This window comes from Diadema antillarum, unplaced genomic scaffold, assembly GCF_040938485.1.
Source record: "Diadema antillarum isolate AM-2024a unplaced genomic scaffold, OU_Dant_1.0 scf00000008, whole genome shotgun sequence".
NCBI lineage: Eukaryota > Metazoa > Echinodermata > Echinoidea > Diadematoida > Diadematidae > Diadema > Diadema antillarum.
In genome coordinates this window covers 3,958,987-3,981,693 of record NW_027270897.1, presented here as the reverse complement: position 1 = coordinate 3,981,693, position 22,707 = coordinate 3,958,987, and the positions used below count along the sequence as shown (strand labels likewise).

The 22,707-nt window shown below is 39.5% G+C and overlaps 1 protein-coding gene across 1 annotated transcript in view; it reads right to left on the bottom strand.

Annotated features, from left to right (window-relative positions):
- Positions 1-22,707, bottom strand: part of LOC139718886 (mediator of RNA polymerase II transcription subunit 13-like) — a 55,603-nt gene that overhangs the window by 5,390 nt on the left and 27,506 nt on the right. Inside the window, exons 11-19 of the mRNA XM_071630331.1 lie at positions 16,104-16,229; positions 13,497-13,680; positions 11,077-11,292; positions 10,560-10,825; positions 8,577-8,768; positions 6,052-6,278; positions 3,819-3,961; positions 1,490-1,651; positions 1,058-1,212 (exon numbers count right to left, since the gene is read on the bottom strand). Of these exons, the coding sequence (XP_071486432.1) occupies positions 1,058-1,212; positions 1,490-1,651; positions 3,819-3,961; positions 6,052-6,278; positions 8,577-8,768; positions 10,560-10,825; positions 11,077-11,292; positions 13,497-13,680; positions 16,104-16,229 (1,671 nt within the window). The remainder of the gene's footprint in view (positions 1-1,057; positions 1,213-1,489; positions 1,652-3,818; positions 3,962-6,051; positions 6,279-8,576; positions 8,769-10,559; positions 10,826-11,076; positions 11,293-13,496; positions 13,681-16,103; positions 16,230-22,707) is intronic.

The window sequence follows — 22,707 nt, the reverse complement described above, 5'->3', positions numbered from 1 at the left end:
ACATTACCTTTTCGACTTGGTTTTTCTCACCCATTTATCTAGAAACTGCAAAATTTCCTACATTTTTTTAGGAGTAATAAGCGGCCTGCCCTAGTGCAACAGTGGAGAGACTTTCTGCTATATCCATTAGTACGCATTACGCATGCTGTCAATGCACTGCACTGCATGCATGCTGTACGCCTGTGCAAGTGATTGTGAGTTTCAGTGAGCATCAGTGAGCTGAAGATATTCGCGTTATAAGACAACATTTTCTGCATCATAAGCAATGAAATGCATCAAACAGTCGCCGAAATTAATCATTTAGGTTTAATCGACCCATGTAAGTATTCCTAGTAGTTTTTGTTGAAAAATTAAGGAAATATAGCGCCGAAACGGCACCCGTTTTGTACAACTCCTCGATTTGAATGCGAAAACGGCACAGCCCCAACGCTGCACGTTGGGGCTGGTCGCAGTTAGTACGTAGCTAGCCCGCGCTCGTAATTCGATTTTGGGTCGGGTTGACCCGGTTTGAAAATTGATTTTAAAACGATGATTTTCTCTCTTTTATCGAATGGTATAGACAAAGAGCAACAGGTGAGGTATGTTACTGTTATAACTTGTACTTGAAGTCATATTGGACCTGTTTTATGCAGTTTTGATTTTCGTGGGTTTGCAAATGTGGGCTAGTACCTTTAAACTGATCTGTACTTCATGTGTATCCTACACAACATCAAACAATGTACACAGATCTGTGAGAGGATAGGATATTCAGGGGCATCTAGTGGTCCTATCTGACCAATTAAACACCTGGGAGTAATGCAATTCTGATGTATTGGAATATGCAGAATATTTCCGGTGGTTCAAGAAGGCTTTATTTCCTACAAACCTACCTATTTTAGACCTACTTAACTGTGCCCAAAAGAGGCATCCACCAGGATGGACATGTCAAACATCTAATTCTTCATACTTGGATGCACACAAATCCCTATTTCCATAATAAAAACTGGATTTCCTTTCCCATCTTGATTACATCAATGTCACAAAGAGAATGCAGCTGTCACTGAGAGTAAGGACATACCTGGTCCTGGTGTTGGTTGATGGAAGCTGCCCGCTTAGTGGCGCTGGTGGGGAAGACCATGATGTGGGTGCAACTGGCATCATCTGGTGTGTGCAACTGGCAGCTGGGCTGGTCCCTCTGGCTGTTTTTGCTGCACTTGTCTGCTGCAACCATATCTGGCAATGGAATAGTCAGGATTTATATTTAACTTGGGTTTTATGGTCCTTATATTGTCAGACTGATAGACACTACATTCCATGACCTTTCTGAATGCCACAGTTCCTGAAAACTTGAATCTGCACACAAAACTTTTTCTGACTTTTCTTACAGCTGTGAATTCATTAGCACACATCTTTTCTATACTCCACAGGGTTGGCAGAACATTTCTACCACAATGATTATTCTGGACATTATGCCTGCTGTAGACATTGCTTGTAAAATGGAAACACCCACCTGCCATAATTCGTAGACCTGGTTCTGGCTCAAGTGAGACAAGGCAGGCGCTCAGAATACAAGGGAAGTCACACGTTCCTGGCACGCTGCACATGGAGCATTGGTCCTTCAGTAGACGACTGTAATTTGTGAGGTTCTTTCTACTCAGAAGTGTACTCCAATCTGAGTGAGGAAAAACATGTTGGATATGACATGTGTGCAAACTGAGAACACACACTGTCTTCGATCTTTTCTCTCAATTTAATCTTCTCATAACAGACATATGAATGTTTGGGGTAATAGCATTCCTACTGCCTGAATAAGGAGGCACATCACAAGTTCTTTTGTAATGCTAGAAAAATGAATTATATGTTGAATTCTCTCAATATCATTCCCTACTGTGACATCACTTATTTTTCTTGCCTTCTTGTCCAGCATTGGGCACATTTCTTTTTGTTTCCATTTCATTTTACTACAATTTCTACAAGTTACATTTGTATCATCACACCTACCGATCAAACAATAGTATATCAAACAAAAGTTTGAAAATCCTGTGTATACAGAATGAACGTTGAATGATAATCAGTTACAGAATGCACACAAATCAGTCTAGAGTACGTTGTATTCATACGTGAAATTACAATGTGTGGGGGTAGGTCCCTAGAAAAGAAGTTCACAAACACACTTCACAGCATAAATCCTAAAATGGTGGGGGTGGGGTTCTGCCTTGACTTTTCAAGAATTTTGACCCTAGAGTCTTGTGTATTATCTGATACCAATATGTACAAATTTGAACAAACAATTATTGTGCCGCTGGGCATTTTACAGTCATTGCACACGCTGAATATGAAATTTCCCATATTTATAACACATGAATTAGCATGGAATGAGAGGACTACTTTATACATCATAAGCACTCGTTTTATATTTGTAACTTTGTTACTTAACTATGCAATCATGTATTCCCTATGATTGAATATTTGTGCAATTCTCCAGGTCAAGGTCAGCTGGTCAAGGTCAGTGTGTTGTATACTTTTGTTTGCTTTTCATTTTTTTTTCAAAAGAAAGAGATGCATATGATAGCCGTTACTCATGTTGAACAATGTTAGACCTTGTTGTAGTAAAGTTTTTCCACCAAAAAAAAAATCTTTCCAACAGCTTACCAATTTTGTGCATAAACTTGCGTCATCAATGAATAATTACAAGGCAAGTGCCAAAATGTGTCTCGCCCATCTGTGTAGAAGAAATTAATGTTTGTCTAAATCCTGGAAGTTCATTGACCCAAACTATGACCTTTGACCTTGTGGTGACCTTCAACTCCCTAAGGAACATTTACCAGCCAAGTTTGGTCACAAACGGACATATGGATCAAAAGTTATGAGCCATAATCGAAACACGCCATAAAAACTTAACATTGGGCCCTAAAAGTTCGTTGACCCCTGTCTGTGACATTTGACCTTCTGATGACCTTCAACTCCCCAAGGGACATCTACCATCCAAGTTTGGTCACAAACAGACATATGGATCAAAAGTTTTGAGCCATAATCAAAACGCACCGTAAAAACTTAACATTGGGCCCTAAAAGTTTGTTGACCCCTGTCTGTGACCTTTGACCTTGTGGTGACCTTTAACTCCTCAAGGGACATCTACCATCCAAGTTTAGTCACAAACGGACATATACACCAAAAGTTATGAGCCATAATCAAAACGCGACGTAAAAACTTAACATTGGGCCCTAAAGTTCTTTGACCTTGAGGTAACCTTCATGTTTGGTAAATTGTGTAACTTTGTATAACCACTCTTCCCTCCAAGTTTGTTTGATTCTCATCAGTAGAGAGTTGATGTGAGGGACCCTGAATACAGCTATCCTTCGAACATGCACACATTTGCTCTGAGCATGGATCAGCCAATTTTCAATTCACCATAGTATTTGTGTATTATCTTTTGTAAGCCTGAGCTACATTTCAACAAGTGCATCATCCCTGTTCCTGCTTATGTGCACAGTGTGACGACTGTCCATTATTGCAGTTATTGTGAAGCATGCTTTTGATATTCCCCATCAAATATAATGGAACATTCTCACCTCCCCCCACCCCCCCCCCCCCCCCCCCAGCCCGCCCCATAATGAAATAAACAAACACAAATTCTGCTTTATGCTTTATATCTATTCAAATTGTGTATGGGCTGGCTCTGTCATCAACATAGTGGGTTACAGTAAGAGTCCATTTTGAAATGGTTACAAGTTGAATGCTTCACTACTAGGTACATTTAACCTCAAATGTTCAAAGAACCTACACTTTGAGGACATTCTGCAATCATCCATTGTCAAGTAGTTTTGAAGAATGCTTACCCTTGAGTTCACCGTGGCCCAGTCTGCCCAGCCGCCCAATGATAAGTCGCCAAGGGATGGAAGCCTTAGACATGATACCAATAAGGAAGTCCCACAGGCTGATGAGAGCAATGTTCCGTACAGATACCTTCTTCCGCCGCTTGCTGCATGAAGATTGCAAAATAAACAGAGGAAAAGAAGATCAATGGTCATTCAGAGTGACAATTTGTCTCTATGGGAAGTTATAATGTAGCAAGCTTAAATGTAATACCCCCTTTTACCGGCAGTTGAACACAACATTTATTGTAACAGCTCCATGAGCTCTCAAGTCTACCTGAGAAGAAATGAGTACAAGAAATTCATGCTCCATTTATACACATTCTAGTTTTGAAAATAGTACCTGCCCAGATTTTAGAAAATCTGACCTTGAGAAGATCAAAGTGTGAAGACCGGCCCCCAATTTTGGTCCGGCCCCAAGGGGGCCACTCCTAGATCTGCCACACACAAACTTGGCAAGTACACTTAGTATTGTATTTACTCAGAGCATTTCTGGTTTTGTAGATTTAAAACAAAAAAGAACAATTTAATTTGGGGGCCTTCAGGTGGGGGGGGGGGGGGGGGATGGTGCCCATCAGTAAAAATACCTATCACCCTAGTGATCATACCTGCTGAGTTTGGTTAAGACTCTCTGATTTTTTTATTTTTATTTTTTTTTATTTTTATTTTTTTATTTTATTTTATTTATTTATTATTATTATTATTATTTTTTTTTTGGGGGGGGGGGGGGGTTCTGAACCCCTTGTAGGCCCCCAAATAGGGCATGGTGCCCATTTGTATAAATATATACTCTATAACATGTAGTGATAGTATCTGCCCAGTTTCGTGACAAATTTGATTTGTTGTCAAGGAAAAGATGAAAATGTGAAAATTGGCCACCACTTTAGTCCCCACTTTGGTACCCTGTGGGGCCAAAAGAGGGCATCTCTCGATCAATAGAACTAGAAATGTCGCTACAGCGACTGGTTATACCCCCGCCAAACAACATTTCATAAGCTTTGGTCAAAACAACATTTCATAAGCTTTGGTCAAAAAACTGAGGAAGTAGTTAAATCCGCAAGATCTTTCCTTGATCTTCTGCCATTAATATGCCGTTACCATGGCAACGTACTTTCGGGTACTGTCAAAAAATGCGTCTTGCACATCTACAACCAAAGGCACACATCTGTACCAAGTTTCATGGAAATTGGGCAAAAACTGAGAAAGTAATTTGCAACACAAAATTTTCCATCATTTTGGCTCATAATATGTGAGCTGTTACCATGGCAACATACTTTTTGTCACTGTCAAGAAATGTGTCATGCTGACCTATATCCTAAGACAAACATTCAATATGAATTCCATGAGAATTGGAAGAACACTGATGAAGCAGTTTTGCCATGAAGCATTTTGCCCTATATTTTACCAATAACATGCCGTTACCATGGCAACGCACTTTTTGCCACTGCGGAAATATGTGTCTTGCACATTAACATATTCAGATGAACATCTGTACCTAATTTCATAAAAATTGATCAAAAACTGTGGGAGGAGTTCGCGACGCAAGATTTGTACCCATTTTTGCCCATAATATGCCGTTACCATGGCAACGTACTTTTGGGTACTGTCAAAAAATACGTCTTGCACATCTACAACCCAAGGCACACATCTGTGCCAAGTTTTATGGGAATCGGTTGAAAACTGAGGAAGTAGTTCGCGACACAAGATTTGCAACGGACCGACCGCCCGACCGACCGCCCGCCCGACCGACCGCCCGACTGTCCGCTGATTCCTATATACCCCCTTCAAACTTCGTTTGGCGGGGGGTATAATAAATTCTACAATAGTGTGAAATATTCTTGAGGCTTGTTAATATATATGGCTCAATTCATTTGTAGATTTATTTTTCTGTAAGATTAATTGCATACAAATCTTTTAATTTGTATAGATATCCAATGAAAACTGTGTCAAATTTAGTAAAGGTTTCTTCCTGCATAAGCAAATAAGACCAAAAAAGAAATGTTTGTGCCTTGAAAATGTTCCCATGATACTGTCTTGTAGAAGTGAAGATCCTGTTAATCTTACCCCAAATCAAACAATAGCATTTGTATATGGGTGTAATACAGTTTAAACATCTAGAGTATCAACACAATGTATGATGTATAATGTCAAGGAACTTTGGAATATGCTTGCTAGAGAGTAAAAAGAGCATCTCTACCTGTTATGAACATCAATGTTGATGACCTGAGTCTCCATCAGTTCACCCTTAGAATCTGTACAGGAGACAAGGAGCCAGCGTTGGTCATGTGAAAGGCAGTAACTGCAAAAGAGTTCCCCACAGGCTTGCCGCAGTCCACCAAAGGACTCTCCAAGCTCTGTCTGCTTGTCCTTGATGGGAGCGAGGATAAAGGGTGGCGAATACAGACGCGCTTCATTGTGCTCCGGCTAAACATGGGAGAAGAAAAGAAGGTCATGGAGTACACTCAAGCACTGGCAATCTCCAGAAGCAATGCCTTTACCACAGAGAAATAACAGAATTCTTCTGCATGACGAATCTGCATGCCTGATTGATAGATGGTCATCATTCGAATGGCCACACAGGTGCATCAATAATTCTGGGAAGTTTGCAATCATAAGAATATGGTACTGATTAAGGCTTTCCTTTTACCTTTAGGTTTTATCTGTAAGTATCTGAAAATAATATACACATTATATTCAAAGCCTGCAAAGTCTTCCCTTTAACTTGCATCACTGCACCAGACACACAATATGTAAAAGATTATGTGACATCTTGTCACACATTAATGAAACCACCATGTGAACTCTTAAAGAATGTGACATATTTGCAAACAGGTTTATCTGTTATCAATATCATACATAATTCTTTGTTTTAATTTATAAACTAGAAACATTTCTATGGCATTGGCAACAAGTATGCCTAAACTACATCGCATTATTCTCCCAATAGGTATAAAGTATATCTAGCCAATGTGGGCAACATTTTCACATGATTAGCACATAATCATTATTTAGAAGTGACGCACCAATTCTTATGAGCCACTCTAAAACTATGGAAAATATAGGGAAATGTTAGCATTTTCACACCACATTTGAACCAAATCTTTCTCTGCAGAATTATTGTGCATTAATGCACTTATAAACCAAATTTGTGGATGTCATTTACAAAGTACAGAGAAAAATGTGCAAATTCAGCATTATATAACCCCAAACTTCCAAACTGAATCATTGTCTGGAAATAACATGTATATGTACTAAGTTTCATCAAGAAACCTCGGATCATTCCCAAGAACTGGAGGAAAAATATAAAAATTTTAGCATTTTCACTTGACCTTTGACCCCATGGTATAAAACTTTCCAAAAAGAATCTTTAACTGGTAATACATGTATACACTAAGTTTCACAAAAATACCTTTTCAGGCATTGCAGAGATATGGGGTAAACAGTAAAATCTAAAATTTGACCTTGACCTTGAATATGTGCATCCACAAGTTGCTAGGCAGAGCTTTGTCCAATCATACATACATACTGTAAAAGTGGTTTCTTTCGCGGTGGTTTTATTTTCGCGCTTTTCGCGCTTTGAGGTTGAACCGCGAATTTAACATCACGTGAAAATGTTTTGAACTCGTCGCTTGTACAACGCTATCATTACCGACCGCGAATTTAAGCACACGCGAAAAAGTCTGCACCGATGGAAACCGCAAAAGTTTCTGTACGCGAAAGAAACCACTTTTACAGTAAGCCCATTTTTGTTTGAATATCTAAAATGGTTATTAACCCTAAAAGGGCCGGGGGGGGGGGGGGGGGGGGGGCTATAATTCTGTAACGCGAGAAGACCTCGTCGCGAGGCTTCTTGACTTTCTTCGTTCAAGTCTCCCGCAACTTTTGAGACCAAATTTGCAACGTCCGCGCATACTTTTGCGAAGCCACACCCATTTTTGTAACGGAATGTCACCCCAAAATGGGCACAGTTTTGTGATTTTGTGTACATTTCCTATGGAAAACAGTGCTCTGTCATGAAAGTCATAAAAACCTGATTATTTTTACAATTAATCACTTTCATTGATTAATTTTGTGCTATTTGTGGAGAAAAGTGGTCAGTGACAATTTCCAATGAAAAAACAAAGAAAAAAAAGTTGAAAAACAAAGACATACATAAGAAATTCAGAAAAACAATAAAATACATAAGAATTGAAATGAGTTTTGGAACTTTTTGTGATGTACAATTGTTGAATATGCTAAAACAGATTTACACATCAAAAATTACACTCTCAATGCTTTTAATTAGGCTAAAATATCATCTTGAACTTAATTTGCATAATGAATTAATTAAAATTAGAAATTGATTGTTTCAAAAAATCTTATGACATAATCTTGTAGATTATGACGCAGGTCTCACGCATGCAAAATTTCATCGCGATCGCACCACCGATGGCCGGAAATTCATCCCCCCCCCCCCCCCCCCCCCCCCCCCCCCCGGTCTGAGCATAGCCAAAAAAGCCCGGCCCCTTTAGGGTTAAGTTATGTCATTGGAAAGACTAATGTACATTGTAAGGACAGACGGACAACCCAAAAATATGATACCTCTGGTGATACTCTGCGGCAGAGGCATAAAAATAATCAAACACTTACAGGACTAGCCAAAACAAAAGTTTCTAGCGACAAAATTTGTGGAGAGGAACACCAAGTAGTCTCTTTACTCCTGCAGTCATTGGTGCCCCTTACCTTCTTGCTTATGATCATGCGGTCGAGGTCAGCAGCAGGACCAAAACCGGTGAGACTGCGACCAGGAATGGTGGGGCTCTGGTACCGGCGGCACTGAGAGAAGACAGAGAAGGCTACAGACTTAAGCTGGCTGAGGAAACGTGATGACACCTCGCTGTTGGCCACCTGTAGGACCTGGTGTAATGGAATGATCTGATAGGGGTAAAAGCAGAGAAAGAGACAACATTATGTGATGACCTCAGTTATTGCTTGATGTTTGCATGAAACTAAAGGGGAAAATATCATTTAAAGAAGGAACGTATTGTTCTTCATAAGATACAAGCATCAAACTTTTTAGAATATTAGGTGTTTCAGTGACATTGTAATGTAAGAATCTCATCTCCACTTCTGAACCCCAACCTTCACACATCAGCTACATACCATCTCCATGAAACTTCTTGTTATATCATATACAAGTAGAAATGTTTTTACGGCGACCAGTATGCCTCCGCTTCGTCACATTATTCTCCCAATGGGTCTACAGTAAATCTTGATAAGGTAAGAAAATCAAGAAATTGAAATGACATGTTTATAAGTTTGATGGCACAATCACAAAATGTGTCAAGTTGTTATAAATGAAAAATTGAGCAAAGAAAGAGGATTCCATCAAGATTCAATGCGAGACTTCCGGATGCTAGCTCGGTGCTCTACCCACCGAGTTATAGAAGTCCTAGTACAGTGTTCATCCTAGAAACCCTTAATTCTTAATGCTTGTGTGGTCAGAAGCTAAAGTAGTGTATGTGTGTGTACATACAAACACATTAACCTGGCATAAACCCAGAGAATGTAAATCACCTTGGGGATAAATGTGAGGGATCACCAAAGTGATGCAGCTTTTTGAATACGTAATAAATGCAAAAGAAAAAAAAAAAAAGAAAACTGACCAGAAATGCATGTAATTCATAAGTGAACTAAAAATGTCGCTATGGTGACTGGCATGCCTCCTCCATAATGCATGATTCTCCCAATAGGTCTAGAGTACATATTGACAATGTGAGACAATAGTTTCACATAATTGGTAGAGAATAAAAATGATATGTTTGTCACAAATGTGTTAAGTGTTTACTTTCCTTGAACTAGGTTTTAATTGGACGGATGGATGTTTCATTGTTTAAGAAATCAGGTCAGGTGATATTTAAATATTTTCCCTTGACCTTTGACCCCATGGCCAAAATCTTTCCCTACAGAGTCACTGTGCAGTAATGCATGTATATACATTTTACCTAGTTGTAAGTGTATACATTGAGAAATCTCAAAGGTATGAAGAAAAAGTTTAATTTCAGTATTAAGCAACAAACGCAAAAAGAAAAACTGACCAGAAATGAATATCGTTTATTTGTGGAAAATTGAGCAAAGAAAATGGGATTCCATCGGGATTTGAACCCGAGACCTCCGGATGCTAGCCCAGTGCTCTACAGACTGAGCTATAGAAAGCCCTACTTCAGTGTTCATCCCAGAAACCCTAAATTCTCAATGCTCGAAGTATTAAGTATTCAGTATTAAGTAGAAGAATTATAGCATTTTAACCTGGCCTTTAACCCATGACCTTTGTTTTAAAAAAACAAAAAACCAAGAGAATCACTATTAGGCAATACATGGATATGTACTACATTTTTGGTAGATAAGCTATTTCCAAGATATGCAGAAAAAGTGAAATTTTAGCATTTTCACTTGACCTTTGACCCCATGACCCAAAAAATTCCCAAGAGAATCACTGTCAGGCAGTACAAATAGGAGTTTTGAGCAGTGTTTTGTTTTAACCATAGCTCAAAATGAAAAATCTTGCCAATGGACAAACCCAACTATAATCCCTGCATTAACACATTGCAGAAGCTAGAAGAAAGGAAAGCAATTTCTAAAAGAGAGAAGACCCAGCCATGGAGAAAGCAAATATAACTGCAATGTACAACAATGATAAAAAAATACATTGAAACTGAGCTTTACATGGAAGGCAATGTTCCGCTGCAGCGATGCCTGTAGTTTGTCAAAGATCTCTGCAAAGCAGTGCATAAGACCAAGTGTTGCCACAGAGACCTCTCCTTCTTCCTCAGCCTCTTCTCGCCGGCTGAATGGGTCAACAATGTAAACAACAACAGCTGGAGGTTGCTCGCTTTCCCGTGGTGTTACTGTCTCCAGGCCATTGCCAACAGGAATGTTCTCCTTGTTGTCTGATGAAAGTGATGAGTTGTCTTTGGAGTCTTGGCGATTTGCTGAAGACAAGAGATGTAATCAAAGTTTCTTTACTTATTTATTAGATCATTGAAAACAATCTTATAGTAATAGTATGCACAAAACAAGTCTCTATATACATAGGCTTTTGTAAAAATTCCAAACTAACTGGCCAGTATTTGAAACTCACATGAGTCCTCTTTATCTGTGAATTGGTAGAAGCAGCATGATCAAACAAATGGGCCAACATTTTTCATTAGCTGTCACTACCAGTGTCTTTGCTTGAGCATACCTGGTCTACTTGGGGTGGAGCTTGGTGCTGGCATGCTGGCACTGCTAGAGTTGGTATCTTGGCCCTGAGAAGACTGCTCATGTAGGGACCCTCCGCCATGGCCCTGGCTTGACATCCCTGCCCCTGAGCTTGGGATGTTTGCGGCAGAGGAAGAGGAATGGTGACGATTGGATTGAAAAATGCTGGCATCCAGCTGCTCTTGGTTCAAGAACGGAGCTGCAAAGAAATGAAAGTGAAAGTAATTATCAATGCCTTGTTTTCATTCAACATTAGTTGTAGTTGAAGGTATGACTCATCATACACGGACCCATGATTGTCAAATTCCCTTTGACGTTGAACACACTGCTGAAGATGAAATCCTACATGAGTATAGATGGGAACACAGTTATGTTTGGAAATTCATCAATGACTTTAGAGCATCTTAAAGTAATATGACATAGTACAAAGTGCAATTAATTGAAGAAGATCACACAAATCATTCAACTTTGGGGCAATATATGCTTCAATTTATACAATACATTAACTTATGCAAATAAGCTCTACTGAAAAACAGCATATGAGCCACATAAATCATTCTTCAGATATTTGATGACTGACATATACTAGACTAAACCTTTCAACATTCAAACTTGAAATGTTGCTATACAATGCATATGTAACCCTACTACCAACAGGAGTTTTTAAGTGTAGCTTACAATATCTTATTATGGAGATAAAACATCAGGGGTATTACTCAAATTAGATCTACAGAGCAGCCAATCTTTGCAAGCACACATTAGTGCTCATAACCTTCAACCAGCAATCTTTGCAAACATTTAGAAATGTAATTAAATCTTATAGCATCTCTTCCAATGATTGGTTTTGTGTTCAATCCTGCTCATGCGGAAGCAGTACAGAGGAGAGCTGACTTCAACGGTTCCCTTATCAACACAGCCACATCATGAGGGGATATTTACTACAACAGCTCTGGTATATGTCAACTATCATGCCAGCGCAGAAAATCATCACATTTTTCGCAGGCAGAAAATAAAACATTACAAGTTCCAGAAGATATTTAACTATAAATTCTGATGTCATGTCATATGTAAAATCAGAGGATGGATGATATATGATACATCAAATAAAAAAAAAGGTGAATTGTCAAGTAATGCCTGAAATAAATCAAAAATCCAATGATCGGACTGCTGTTCTTTTTTGTTTGTTTGAGAGGGAGCAATGCAGGTGATCTCGTTTCAACTGTTATCCCATCAAACTTACCATACACCCTAGTTGTGATATTTACAAAGTTTTGCTGAAAGTTACTCACGACATGTAATGGCTTGTGGGTGCGTGCTGTAGTGTACATCGCAAAGGTACAGGTGTGGATCCATACAGTTACAAATCAATTTAAGGTGGGGAGCCCATGTTCATGCACAGTGTGTATAGGTGGGATATCATGCTTTGATCTTAATTGATTTATTGATCCCCCCCCCCCCCCCTTTGAATTCATACTTTTTGGCTGCGCTTTGTATTCCCTTCAGACTATCGTGACAAATACAATGTTTAGTAACGGCTGGCAGTTCTTGGTCTAGGAATTGAAACAATCAGAAGCTAGATACAGTATTTCCACTATCTCATTTAAATGAAAATTGGCAAAAATGTGGCTGACCCCAGGAAGGAATTAACCTCTGTTGACTGTTCAAGACAATCAAAGAGGGAAATGCCACCAAAATCTATAACTGTCCTTTCAAACCAATAGAACACCTCTTCAAACACCTCTTCACAAAATTTGATTGAAACACGTTTCAGTGTCACTAAAACATGTTCAATGATGTCACTTGTACAGCACATACAGGCAAACCTTCGAAAATCAATGTTAACTGTATTTTTCCATGATTCAACATATTGCCATTTTTCCAGCAACTTCACTTACCTCTTTTAGAATAACAAGAAGAACACATGTATACTTTTCATTAACAAATGGATTTAGTGTAATCTGTATATTTTCTTTTATTGTTGCCCTACTCAGATTACATCACAAATTGTTGTCACCTCCTTATCCAGTGATGACAGCACATGGATTTCACCAAAACTGTAAAAAAATTCCTATGTTTTGAAGGGATTGTCCAATTTTCCACAAACTTCACCAATGTGCACTACTAATATCACAACACTCACAGCATCTACACATATATTTGAAATAAATTACCCTTTAATCAAATTTGACATTCCCTAACAGATGAAAAAAAAAAAAACATGAAAGCTTGGCAAACAAACAAGGTATTCTCAGCATACTGATTCATTTCTTTTTCTTATCCATCCTCTGCAATATTTCTATTTTACATTGGTGTACTATTCTTTCTATTTCAGAGTATCTATGCAGGGACACACAAGGCTGATCTACATTTCATCATGACAATCTGTATCATCACAACACTCACCAACATACGCTCTGCAGACCTGTGCATAGATCTTCAGCTTGTCAACCTCAGGCAAGTGGGCAATGTCAGAGAACCAGCTATCAACAGGCTCATTGCTTAGCTTCTGGGCATACTTCTTGCCTATCCTGAAGATGCCATCTTGTACTTTCTTGGCAATGGGGGCATGTCGACCCAACCGACAACCCTGTAACAAAGAGAGAATGTGATTATTTGATAGATGAATGGATAGACAGATACATTGATAGATGAATGGATAGCAAGAGAAAGACAGAAACAAAGTATTTGAAGCCACATTTTTGTTTGAGTTTTTCATTTGCCTCTTGTTGCATTTTGGGTCTTGGGTAAAGGAATGGTTTCATCACAATATAAAAGCCTTTGTAAAGTCAATCTTCGATAAACGATATCATCTTGATATAAGAAACTATAGAAGCATTACCACAGAAGAAAAGTTTGTGGTAGGACTACAGAATTCAAAACCATCTGCTGTTCAAATATATTCTCCCTATTCTTCCTTTTTGAAGAGCCCTCTACATGTGCTGTACACAAGTACAGTTGAACCTCTCTTATCCGGCCTCCCTTTATCCGGATCTCTCTACTATACGGACGCAATCTCGCCGTGATTTTTTTAAAAATAATTATGGGAGGAAAGGGGGATTCCCAACTCCTTGAGAACTCCTACACAAACACACATGAATTACATATTACTTCCAACATGATACATTACATCAAATTTCCTTCCAAATTGCTTACCTTCAGACATTTTAACATCCCCAAACATCCCCAAATCATTGCAAGAACATGGACAGATTATGCGCTCGAGTCCTCTCATATCGCATTGCCACATATAGGTCCATACACAGCCGTCGATATGACTAGATAGACAAGCATTGTTTCGAGTCATTGGCTGAGCAACGAATGATATTGAACACTCAAAATTTTGAAGCGTAGTTTCGTCGACTCGTACTGTTTATTTTCAAGATCTACTTGATACATTTCTTAATAATTATTTAGGTAAATCATCCCATGAATTTAGAAAAAGAAAATGATTTCATTCTTGCAAACACGAACCTCTATTTTGGGGTCTGTTACTGAGTGTAACAATGAAAAGTATGCAGTATACACATTACTACATGTGGTACAGTATTCATCGCATAATCGGGACAGGTTGGGAGTAGCAAACACGGCCCCTTTAAGCGAGGTGCCCGATTTCGCGATGAGTACTCACCATACACTAACGGCATACGACATGTACATGTAGTGCACACACACACACACACATGCATACTGACGTACTGTACACGTTCATGAATACACAACACGCTACCCCTCGGCGCGACCCTCCAGCTCTCCCTGCATTCTCGCAATGATGTAGAGTACTAAGTAATCGCAACCGGGTTCGATTCTTCTGTCAAACACGCGTGTACACGTAATCAATGTCAGCTCATAGTCTAGATTCATAAAACGTTACGTATTCGCACACCCTTCTCATCTTTCACGCTCTCCCTCCCACTCTCTCCCCCATTTCACTGAATACGTAACTGTTCATAGCCCATTTCAATCACGTAACTTTTGCCCAGTCACAACTGAGGAAGATTGTGACGTACACACAGATCACAGTGTACAGCTGTATTGAAAGTTGAAACCAAAGACAGTAGATAACAAGATACGAAGGCGCGCGATAACAATGGACTTTGCCCTCAGAGTGTATGACTGAGATTAAACAACGCACACAGCCTGGGCTGTATGAGCGAGGCATGTTTTTTTATTGGATGTGAGTCGAGTAGGAATTGCAAGCGAGCACATGGCTTTGCTTATGTAGGGGAGAAGAATGTTCGCGAAGGCATGTGCTTTGCAATGGCATGGATACCTGTACACGGCGCTTTCGTGGCTATGCATGTACATGTACTGGATGGACGGAGGTCAAAACACACCAATCCGAAGCTTGCTTTGTAAGTTTGTTGTAAACGACAACTGATACGGAATCTTTGAAATATTGTTGTGGTATTTTGGTAGATTTTTTGTGTAAAATATTAACAAAATCAAAGATCGCTTGAAAAAATTTGTCCCGTTTATCAGAGGTCCCCGCCCGATTATCCAGTGAAAATAACGTGCGTTGGAAATGTTTCTGGGAAGCGTATATCATTTAAGAGAGGATCCCGATTATCAGATGCCCGATTATGCGATGAATACTGTACTACAATGGGCTACATCAGTACATGTGTATGTATATGTACATGTATAAAGCATTGGGTCTCCCGTATCCAGCCAAATTCCTTATCCCGATGAGCCCCGGTCCCGACTTGTCCTGATACGAGAGGTTCAACTGTAATTCTTGTCAGAGTTAACAATATGCTTACACCTCAGGCATATTCCAGCAAAGCTATACATTTGAAGACAAATTTACATGTAATATGCAAAAGCTACTTAGTCACATAATATGATCAAGTTTTAAAAGGATAAAGAAACTTTTACATTTCTTCTTCAGTATACCTGTGCCTAAGCAGTTTTATGTTACCCAATCATGACACCATCGAGACAGAATTGCATACTCATCCATACATCCAAAATGTGGCATGTTATGACAATCGACTGGTTGCAAGTAGTTACCTCATAGACAGCAGTGAGCTCCTTGAAGTACATGAGGGCACAGTGATGGATATACCTATTCTCAGGTACTAGGGCAATGTAGGCCACATCTCTGGGAGAGGAATATGGTTCCAACATCAATTTCTCCTGTATCAGAAAAGACCAAACACACTCATTTACAAAAGAACTACATAACTATATGTTCATTGAAATTTCTGCTTTTTAAAGACAAAAACACAACAACAAACGACAACAAGGAAAAGTAGAAATTACGCGGTGCGTAATATATGTCCCCGCCGAAAGTACATGTAGCATTTTATAGCAAAATGTACAATACAGGTCAAAAATCAAGGTCAAAGCTCAAAGAAGTCAAAGGTCAAAATTCTGTGTAGAAGTTTTGAAGCCCTCACCTAGTGCCAATACATAAAGCAAACGGAATCGAAATCGGGTTGGAAATGGCGAAGGAGTAGCATTTTGTAGCAAAATGTACAATACAGGTCAAAAATCAAGGTCAAAGGTCAAAAATCAAGGTCAAAGGTCAAAGAAGTCAAAGGTCAAAAATTCTGTGTAGATATTTTGAAGCCCTCACCTAGTGCCATCACATAAAGCAAACAGAATGGAAATCGGGTTAGAAATGGCGAAAAAGTAGCATTTTGTAGCAAAATGTACAATATAGGTCAAAAGTCAAGGTCAAAGGTCAAAGTTGTAAGATGGAGAAATAGGGAGTTTATACCTTAAAACAGAACAAACCTCATGTAATTTATAAGTGTCTTTTGATTGACCAAGTTAAGAATTTATCCCCATTTCCTGCCCCAATTATACTGTCTAAATATACGACCAGTCCAATCCAAAACCCTATGTACACTTCCCAGCTTTATAGTCTCATATCCTTTTATTAACAAGACCATCAAACCTCCTATGAAACTTCCATTCAGAACCCAACCATCTTTGTTATTACTTTGGTTAATCTCTACTCAATAGTTAATCCTTCCCTTTGTCCTCAATCAAGTTTAAGTAAATTCAGACTAACTGTGTTTACAATTCCCACCACCAGTCCCTTACACAGTACTGTTCAATGAACCTATAATCCCCACATCATAGACCCTCTCCTACTAATCTCGTAACTTCTATCCATGTCCCTATATATCTTATGCTTCTGGAGTTGAGGAATGGATCTTACTCCGGCCCCGACTCTGTTCGGTCATGTGCCAAGAAGGAGTGGAACAGTATTCTTTACATATACTACCGACAATATTCCCTCGTCAGTATTATGCACCATTCTGGAATTCCTGATCATTATATCTAATAAACTAAAGTGTATGTCTTGGAACCACCACCTTGTCTCCTGCATTAACTAATGTTCGACTGTGGCTTGACATCGTATACTATAGTTGAGAGTGCACACCACGCTACCGACACATAAAACCAGCACTCTTACAGTGGTAGCAGCGGTTTAAACTGGTGGCCATCGCAACCGCTCGGACTTTCAATTTCACTTCGCCGATAATTTGTTCCTGGCTGTCTTGGCTTGCAGCATCACCACATGACTTGATGTCGCCTCGTCCTGAGATGTCTTCATCTTCTTGACCTGTGCTTCGTTTAGCCAATGTGTATGTTTCTGCATGGAAGACTCTACAACTGAATCCTTATAGTGTGTTCCTACTGTCCTCAGACTGGATACAAGTTTCTATATTGCTTTGTGGATGCCTGCACGCGCTTTGTGGTTGCCTGCACGCTTCCTTTACCAGTTCCTCTGACATTTTTCATACATGCACTACCTCGGCCCTCTTCTTTTCCTTGGAACGTCCATCGCTGGTGGCCTGCCCAGTCATATCTGCTTTGTCATCGTATCCTGTGCTGGTGTGTGCTACCTCATCCTATCTGATGATCCTACCCTATTTCATCTTCTTCTGTCTCGCTGACGGCCTGTCTTCAGCTCATTGGCGGATCTACCTGGTCGGGATCTCCGCTATAACCTCCATATCTTTTAGCAGACGGCGTCCATGCTGGTTCCTTCTACACATGTCCTCCGGATTCTCCACATCCTTGCATAATAATTCCAGTTATTGGTGGTCGCAGCTAAGTTCACTGATTGAGTTAATTTTTTTTAAATTTGGGACTCTGAACACTATCATTCCCACCCCCCTCGTTTGCATTCAAATTGCATTGGAATTTTCTTGAACCATATCATGTTGATCCCTGAATCAATTTATTTACACAACACACTGTGTTGTAGATACACTTAATAATTGTAATTTTTTTTTCTCTTGAATTCCTCGAGGTAACGTGGCCTTATTGACATTTTTGTGTTACCATTGTGTAAATAACATTTAGATATTTTTTTTGCCATCTTATGTGTAGTTGGTGTTCTTATCTTTAGTTGGCTGTTTTTCCCCTCATTGTTACTCTAGACATTTGGTTATATTGATTCTGTACATTGATATTCCTTCTTTTCCACACACTTTTTTTCAACACAATGTATTCTTCCCGGGATCATAATTACTCTCGCGATCGATCTCACAGTTTTCGACCCCATTCACCCTCCTATCATTCCTATCGCTCCCCCTATCACTCCCGTTCTCCCTCCCCGGAGCGCCATTCATCCTACTCCCATTCTCGTTCACACTATCGCCCTTGTTCTCCTTCTCATGATTATAGTTCTTCCTATTCCCGACATCATCGCTATCACTCGCGTTCTCCTTCCCCTGATCATTACTCTAACTACTCTAACCACTCCATCTCTTCAACCAGTCGGTATGGTCACGATCATCGTTATGATGATTCAAGTCATTATCGATATGGCCCTAATACACTCTCTCCTGGGGTTTTATCTGGAACCACGGGCTCTCAGTCTCATGCATATCCCCGAGATCGTGAGCATTCCCATCGCCCTCGTACCCCATCATTTCATGACACATCATATTCTCGGGATGATTCCTTCCCTCCTCGGTCACCCCAACCAACCTCCACCAGACTTCATTCTCCACCCCCACCTCCACATGATACCCCCGGTGTGAGAAAGCTTTCTTCTCCACCCCCGCCTCCTTCTCCTGGTGGTCATTACAAAGGTGGCCATGACGATTTACCTGTATCTTCATCTTTCCCTTCAACAATAGACAGAGGTCATAATCCATCCCCTCCCTCATCTCCATCACCGGCTATACCGATTGAAGTAGCTTCACTTCCGTCATCGGCATCAGCATATGCCAATTCATCGCCAATATCATCTCCTCCCTCTCCTCCCGCACCTCCTACTAACCTGTCCTCCTTTTTTAGTGTTCTCTTAGAACATGGTGTACGCCTTCATCAGGCTCAGCACCAGAATCTAATCATCCGGCAGGTCACTGCCTGGATCCGTTCTGGACATGTACCCCCAAAATCGACCATCCCTCATTATGAGGAATGCTTGTTCAAGTTCCGGCATCAGTTTGAGCGTTTCATAATTCGTGATGGATTGTTGTATCGGCGGAAGAGACATCCGTCCGGGATAATGATAGAACAGGTTGTCATTCCCTATTCTGTGATCCCTACTGTCCTGTCTGTCATGCATGCTTCCATGTCAGCTCTTCACTTCGGTACAGCCAAGACAATTGAGCTTATCGAAGGGCTCTGCTACTGGCATGGGATGCGCAAAGACATTGCAGACCTCTGCTCTCACTGTGAGGCCTGTAATTCGTATCGCACCTCAGTTTTCCCGCCTCCCTCACTGCCACAAACATGTGCAGTGATTTCCCACCCCTCATCCCCATCTTCCCCGACTCCAATCCGATCTCTGAAAAGCACTCATCCAACCTCTAGCCCACTTTCCCCTCTTACTATTGACTGCGACATTCTTCCCCTTAACTCTGACTCAGACGCCCCTACATCATCTCCCACTGGGACTGATTCGGACAGCTCCACCCCTTTCTCTACCTCTTCTCCTCCTGATTTGCCCGACTACCAACCCCCTCTCCAAGCTCACTGTACTGTTTCCTCGCAAACCCACACATTTCAGCCCCTTCCCCCATCTCTGCCCCATACTCACTATCCTCAGCCGTCGCCCAGCCACTTCACGAATTGGGACTCTGTGGTCCCCTCTCACATGTCCATTGCCTCATCACACCTCTTTTACGATCCACACGCTGTGATCCATGCCGATAGTGTTCGGACACACGGCAGTCAGCTTCCTAATGATTATGATCCGTCATAATTTATGATCTCATTTTTTTGTGACAGGATGTAACGAAGCCCTTTTTTTCCTTTACTTCCAAATTTCAAATTTCAGAATTCTCATTAATTATTTACGCATAATCAAGCATTTATGGCAAGTCTCCTTATCCCTTCCGCTTCCTTGGCACTTAAATTCCTATTTCATATTAGTGAAACTTTGTTTTTAATGTCATCTCTATTTTATACATTCTTTTTGTACCTTCAATGATATTTTGCTCACTCCTCCCCGTCCCACATGGCTGTTCATTCATTTTTCTGCATTGTCCATACTTTCCCCCTTTTCCTTCTCACTCTCTGTCACGTTCAATTGCCCCTTTCTTGACCGTTTTATATCCCGATTTCTGCTTCTTGCTCAACAATAATGTCGGTTTAACTTCTGATGTAAATTTGTAGCATTATTTGGTATTTAGGTTTTCATTGTTAGCATGTGTATTGTGTTTTATTTCTGAAAGAATTTTTTTAACATGATTGATAAGTGTTTTTACTTTCTAGCATAAATTTCTTAGTTTAAGTATGGTTGTAACTTTTGATTTTTTTGTGAGAAATGTTGTTTTTCTGATCAACTGCTTTTGTATGAAAAAAAAAATTGTACCATTAGTAAATTTGTTGCAGTCTAGATATATATGCGCATTTTCACCACAAATAAATGTCCTGTTGTTGACCCAACTTTTTTTTCTTATACATAATATTATCGACACAATTTGAATTACTCTTGATGCCAGATATCTTTTTACATGTTGTTCATCAACATCATTATTTACAAGTTTCTTGCATGGTGCATTTCAAAGACACCAACTCTGTATAATTTAGGTCATTTAATCTAATTGCTTCATTCTCCTTTCTCCTCTGTCTGTTCCTCTTCTTAAGTTTTTTTTAATGATTATACTATTCATTTTTCAACATATTTGCTGAGCACAAGACTAGATGTATGCAGTCAGTGTATTCTTCTAGTTTGTAGTTTTGTCATTTATGTTAAGTGTTTTTTTTAACGTATGGTAATATAATTTTTGTCAATTCTTGGACCTCTGATTGTTCTTTGAGTTCTACATACAGTTTGTGGATTACTATGATATCTCTTATTTCCTATCCCTTCTATTTCCATTCTAAATTTAATGTATGTTGTTACCTCGGTATGTATTGATTACTATGCTATGTGCAGGCCATGCTGTTTTTCCTACACCTCTCAAGACAATGATATGTCCCCTGGAAAATAGGTTTCTTTGGTGATTTTTTTTTAATATACCTCATCTGCAAGATTTATGTACACATCAATCTTCTTTTTAATTATTTCACTAATTTGTTAATTATGAATATGCTACTCAATTTGATTATGTTTTGTGTAGCAATCATTTCTATTATGTTTACATGTCAACAGTGTTTTCTTATAATTTTTTTTCTCTCCGTAAATGTATTAGAATTTCTTCATTTGTCAATCGTTTGAACTCTTTAGATATTGCAGTATATGATTATGAAACGAGGACGTTTCTTTTTGAAAGATTGGACGAATGTAAGATGGAGAAATAGGGAGTTTATACCTTAAAACAGAACAAACCTCATGTAATTTATAAGTGTCTTTTGATTGACCAAGTTAAGAATTTATCCCCATTTCCTGCCCTAATTATACTGTCTAAATATACGACCAGTCCAATCCAAAACCCTATGTACACTTCCCAGCTTTATAGTCTCATATCCTTTTATTAACAAGACCATCAAACCTCCTATGAAACTTCCATTCAGAACCCAACCATCTTTGTTATTACTTTGGTTAATCTCTACTCAATAGTTAATCCTTCCCTTTGTCCTCAATCAAGTTTAAGTAAATTCAGACTAACTGTGTTTACAATTCCCACCACCAGTCCCCTACACAGTACTGTTCAATGAACCTATAATCCCCACATCATAGACCCTCTCCTACTAATCTCTTAACTTCTATCCATGTCCCTATATATCTTATGCTTCTGGAGTTGAGGAATGGATCTTACTCCGGCCCCGACTCTGTTCGGTCATGTGCCAAGAAGGAGTGGAACAGTATTCTTTACATATACTACCGACAATATTCCCTCGTCAGTATTATGCACCATTCTGGAATTCCTGATCATTATATCTAATAAACTAAAGTGTATGTCTTGGAACCACCACCTTGTCTCCTGCATTAACTAATGTTCGACTGTGGCTTGACATCGTATACTATAGTTGAGAGTGCACACCACGCTACCGACACATAAAACCAGCACTCTTACAAAGTCAAAGGTCAAAATTCTGTGTAGAAGTTTTGACACCCTCACCTAGTGCCATCACATAAAGCAAACGGAATCGAAATTGGATTAGAAATGGCGAAGGAGTAGCATTTTGTAGCAAAATGTACAATACAGGTCAAAAAATCAAGGTCAAAAGTCAAAATTCTGTGTAGAAGTTT